Source organism: Eretmochelys imbricata, chromosome 3 (assembly GCF_965152235.1).
Source record: "Eretmochelys imbricata isolate rEreImb1 chromosome 3, rEreImb1.hap1, whole genome shotgun sequence".
NCBI lineage: Eukaryota > Metazoa > Chordata > Testudines > Cheloniidae > Eretmochelys > Eretmochelys imbricata.
In genome coordinates, this window is record NC_135574.1 from 74,993,715 (window position 1) to 74,995,826 (window position 2,112).

General features: G+C 62.6%; 1 protein-coding gene across 1 annotated transcript; it reads left to right on the plus strand.

The window, feature by feature from the left end:
• The first annotated feature begins 379 nt into the window (after positions 1-379).
• On the plus strand, positions 380-1,690 carry POU3F2 (POU class 3 homeobox 2). Its single transcript, XM_077811686.1, has one exon. The coding sequence runs from the start codon at positions 443-445 to the stop codon at positions 1,688-1,690; it is 1,248 nt and encodes a 415-aa protein (XP_077667812.1). The 5' UTR covers positions 380-442.
• Positions 1,691-2,112: the final 422 nt, after the last annotated feature.

Below are 2,112 nucleotides of genomic sequence, written 5' to 3' on the forward strand. Positions count from 1 at the left end.
ATCTCCTCCAGGACTTGCATCGTGCATGGCCAGAGTGGAGCGTACTTGCTTCTCCGGTCGGTGCGCGGAGAATCCTCCCCCTCCCCCGCATCTTCCCCCCGCCTTCCCCCATCCATGTGGTTGCGAGCAGCCAAGCGCCTTTTCCCCCCTTAGAGTTTGGTTACAAAAAGGGAGCGAGCGGTTGTGGGGCGGGGTGTCGGCGCCGCGGCTGGGGCCAATCGGCGGTTCCGCCGGAGCCGGTTGCTAGAGGTCTCCACGTAAATCAAAGCGGTGGGAGCCAATGGGAGGGCGCGGGAGGGAGGAGCCGGGACGCGTGCCTTTGCAGTGGGCTCTGCCAAGAGGACTTGGGGGGGAGCGAGAGGAGAGAGGAGCCCGAGGCGAAAAAGTAGCTGTCAAATGCGCGGCTCCTTTAACCAGCGCGATCAGTCCGGCTCGGAGAGTCATGGCGACCACAGCGTCTAACCACTACAGCCTGCTCACCTCCAGCTCCTCCATGGTGCATGCGGAGCCGCCGGGGAGCATGCAGCCGGGCGCCGGCTACAGGGATGCACAGACGCTGGTGCAGGCGGACTACACGCTGCAGAGCAACGGGCACCCGCTCAGCCACGCTCACCAGTGGATCACGGCGCTGTCCCACGGCGGGGGAGGCGGCGGCGGCGGCGGGGACTCGCCCTGGTCCACCAGCCCCCTGGGCCAGCAGGACATCAAGCCCTCGGTGGTGCAGCCCGGGGGCCGAGGGGACGAGCTCCAGCAGCACCAGCAGCACCAGCAGCAGCAGCAGCAGCAGGGGAGACCGCCCCACCTGGTGCACCACGCCGGCAGCCACCACGCCGCCGCCGCCGCCGGGGCATGGAGGACGGGCGCCTCGGCTCACCTGCCGCCCAGCATGGCCTCCTCCAACGGGGGGCAAGCGGGGCTGCTCTACTCCCAGCCGCCGGGCTTCACGGTCAACGGGATGCTGGGCTCCGGCCAGCCGGGCTTGCACCACCACGGCCTGAGGGATGCCCACGATGAGCAGCAGCAGCAGCAGCAGCACCACGGCGGGGAGCACCCCGGGGGGCACCCGCAGCCGCACCCTCCGCACCAGCAGCACCCCGGGGGCGGCGGCGGAGGCGGCGGCCACCACGACCCCCACTCGGACGAGGACACGCCGACCTCGGACGACCTGGAGCAGTTCGCCAAGCAGTTCAAGCAGCGCCGGATCAAACTGGGATTTACCCAAGCGGACGTGGGCTTGGCCCTGGGCACCCTGTACGGGAACGTCTTCTCGCAGACCACCATCTGCAGGTTCGAGGCCCTGCAGCTGAGCTTCAAGAACATGTGCAAGCTGAAGCCTTTGTTGAACAAGTGGTTGGAGGAGGCGGACTCGTCCTCGGGCAGCCCGACCAGCATAGACAAGATCGCAGCCCAGGGGCGCAAGAGGAAAAAGCGCACCTCCATCGAGGTGAGCGTCAAGGGCGCCCTGGAGAGCCACTTCCTCAAGTGCCCCAAGCCCTCTGCCCAGGAGATCACCTCGCTGGCGGACAGCCTACAGCTGGAGAAAGAGGTGGTGCGAGTGTGGTTTTGTAACAGGAGACAGAAAGAGAAACGCATGACTCCCCCGGGAGGGACTCTGCCCGGGGCCGAGGATGTATATGGGGCAAGTAGGGACACTCCGCCACACCACGGGGTGCAGACGCCTGTGCAGTGAACTCACATGGGGGTTGGCGGGGGGGAATTGCCCCCCCATTCCCACTCCCCCAACTTTTGATTGTTTTTTTGTTTTGTTTTGTTTTTTTAACGTTTTCTCCTATCTTAAAAGCAGAACAACAACACACACACAAAAACCTGCACTGGACTACCCCGCAAACGGTAGCAGGTGAAATGATGTGTTTTGATCTTTACAGGCGAGTGCCCATGCAATGGAGTGGAGTGAGTATCACACACAAACAGACGCGAGACAGACAGATACACGCACAGTGTCAGGCACTGAGAGAAAATTTTACAAAAAAACCCTCAATTAATTACGAAACAAGAGTGGAACCGACTCTGAGCCCTGCTAAACACAAAGGCAGCTTTAATCTTGGAATGATGCTCAGTATAGGCACATGCTGCTGTGTTTATTTGATGTGG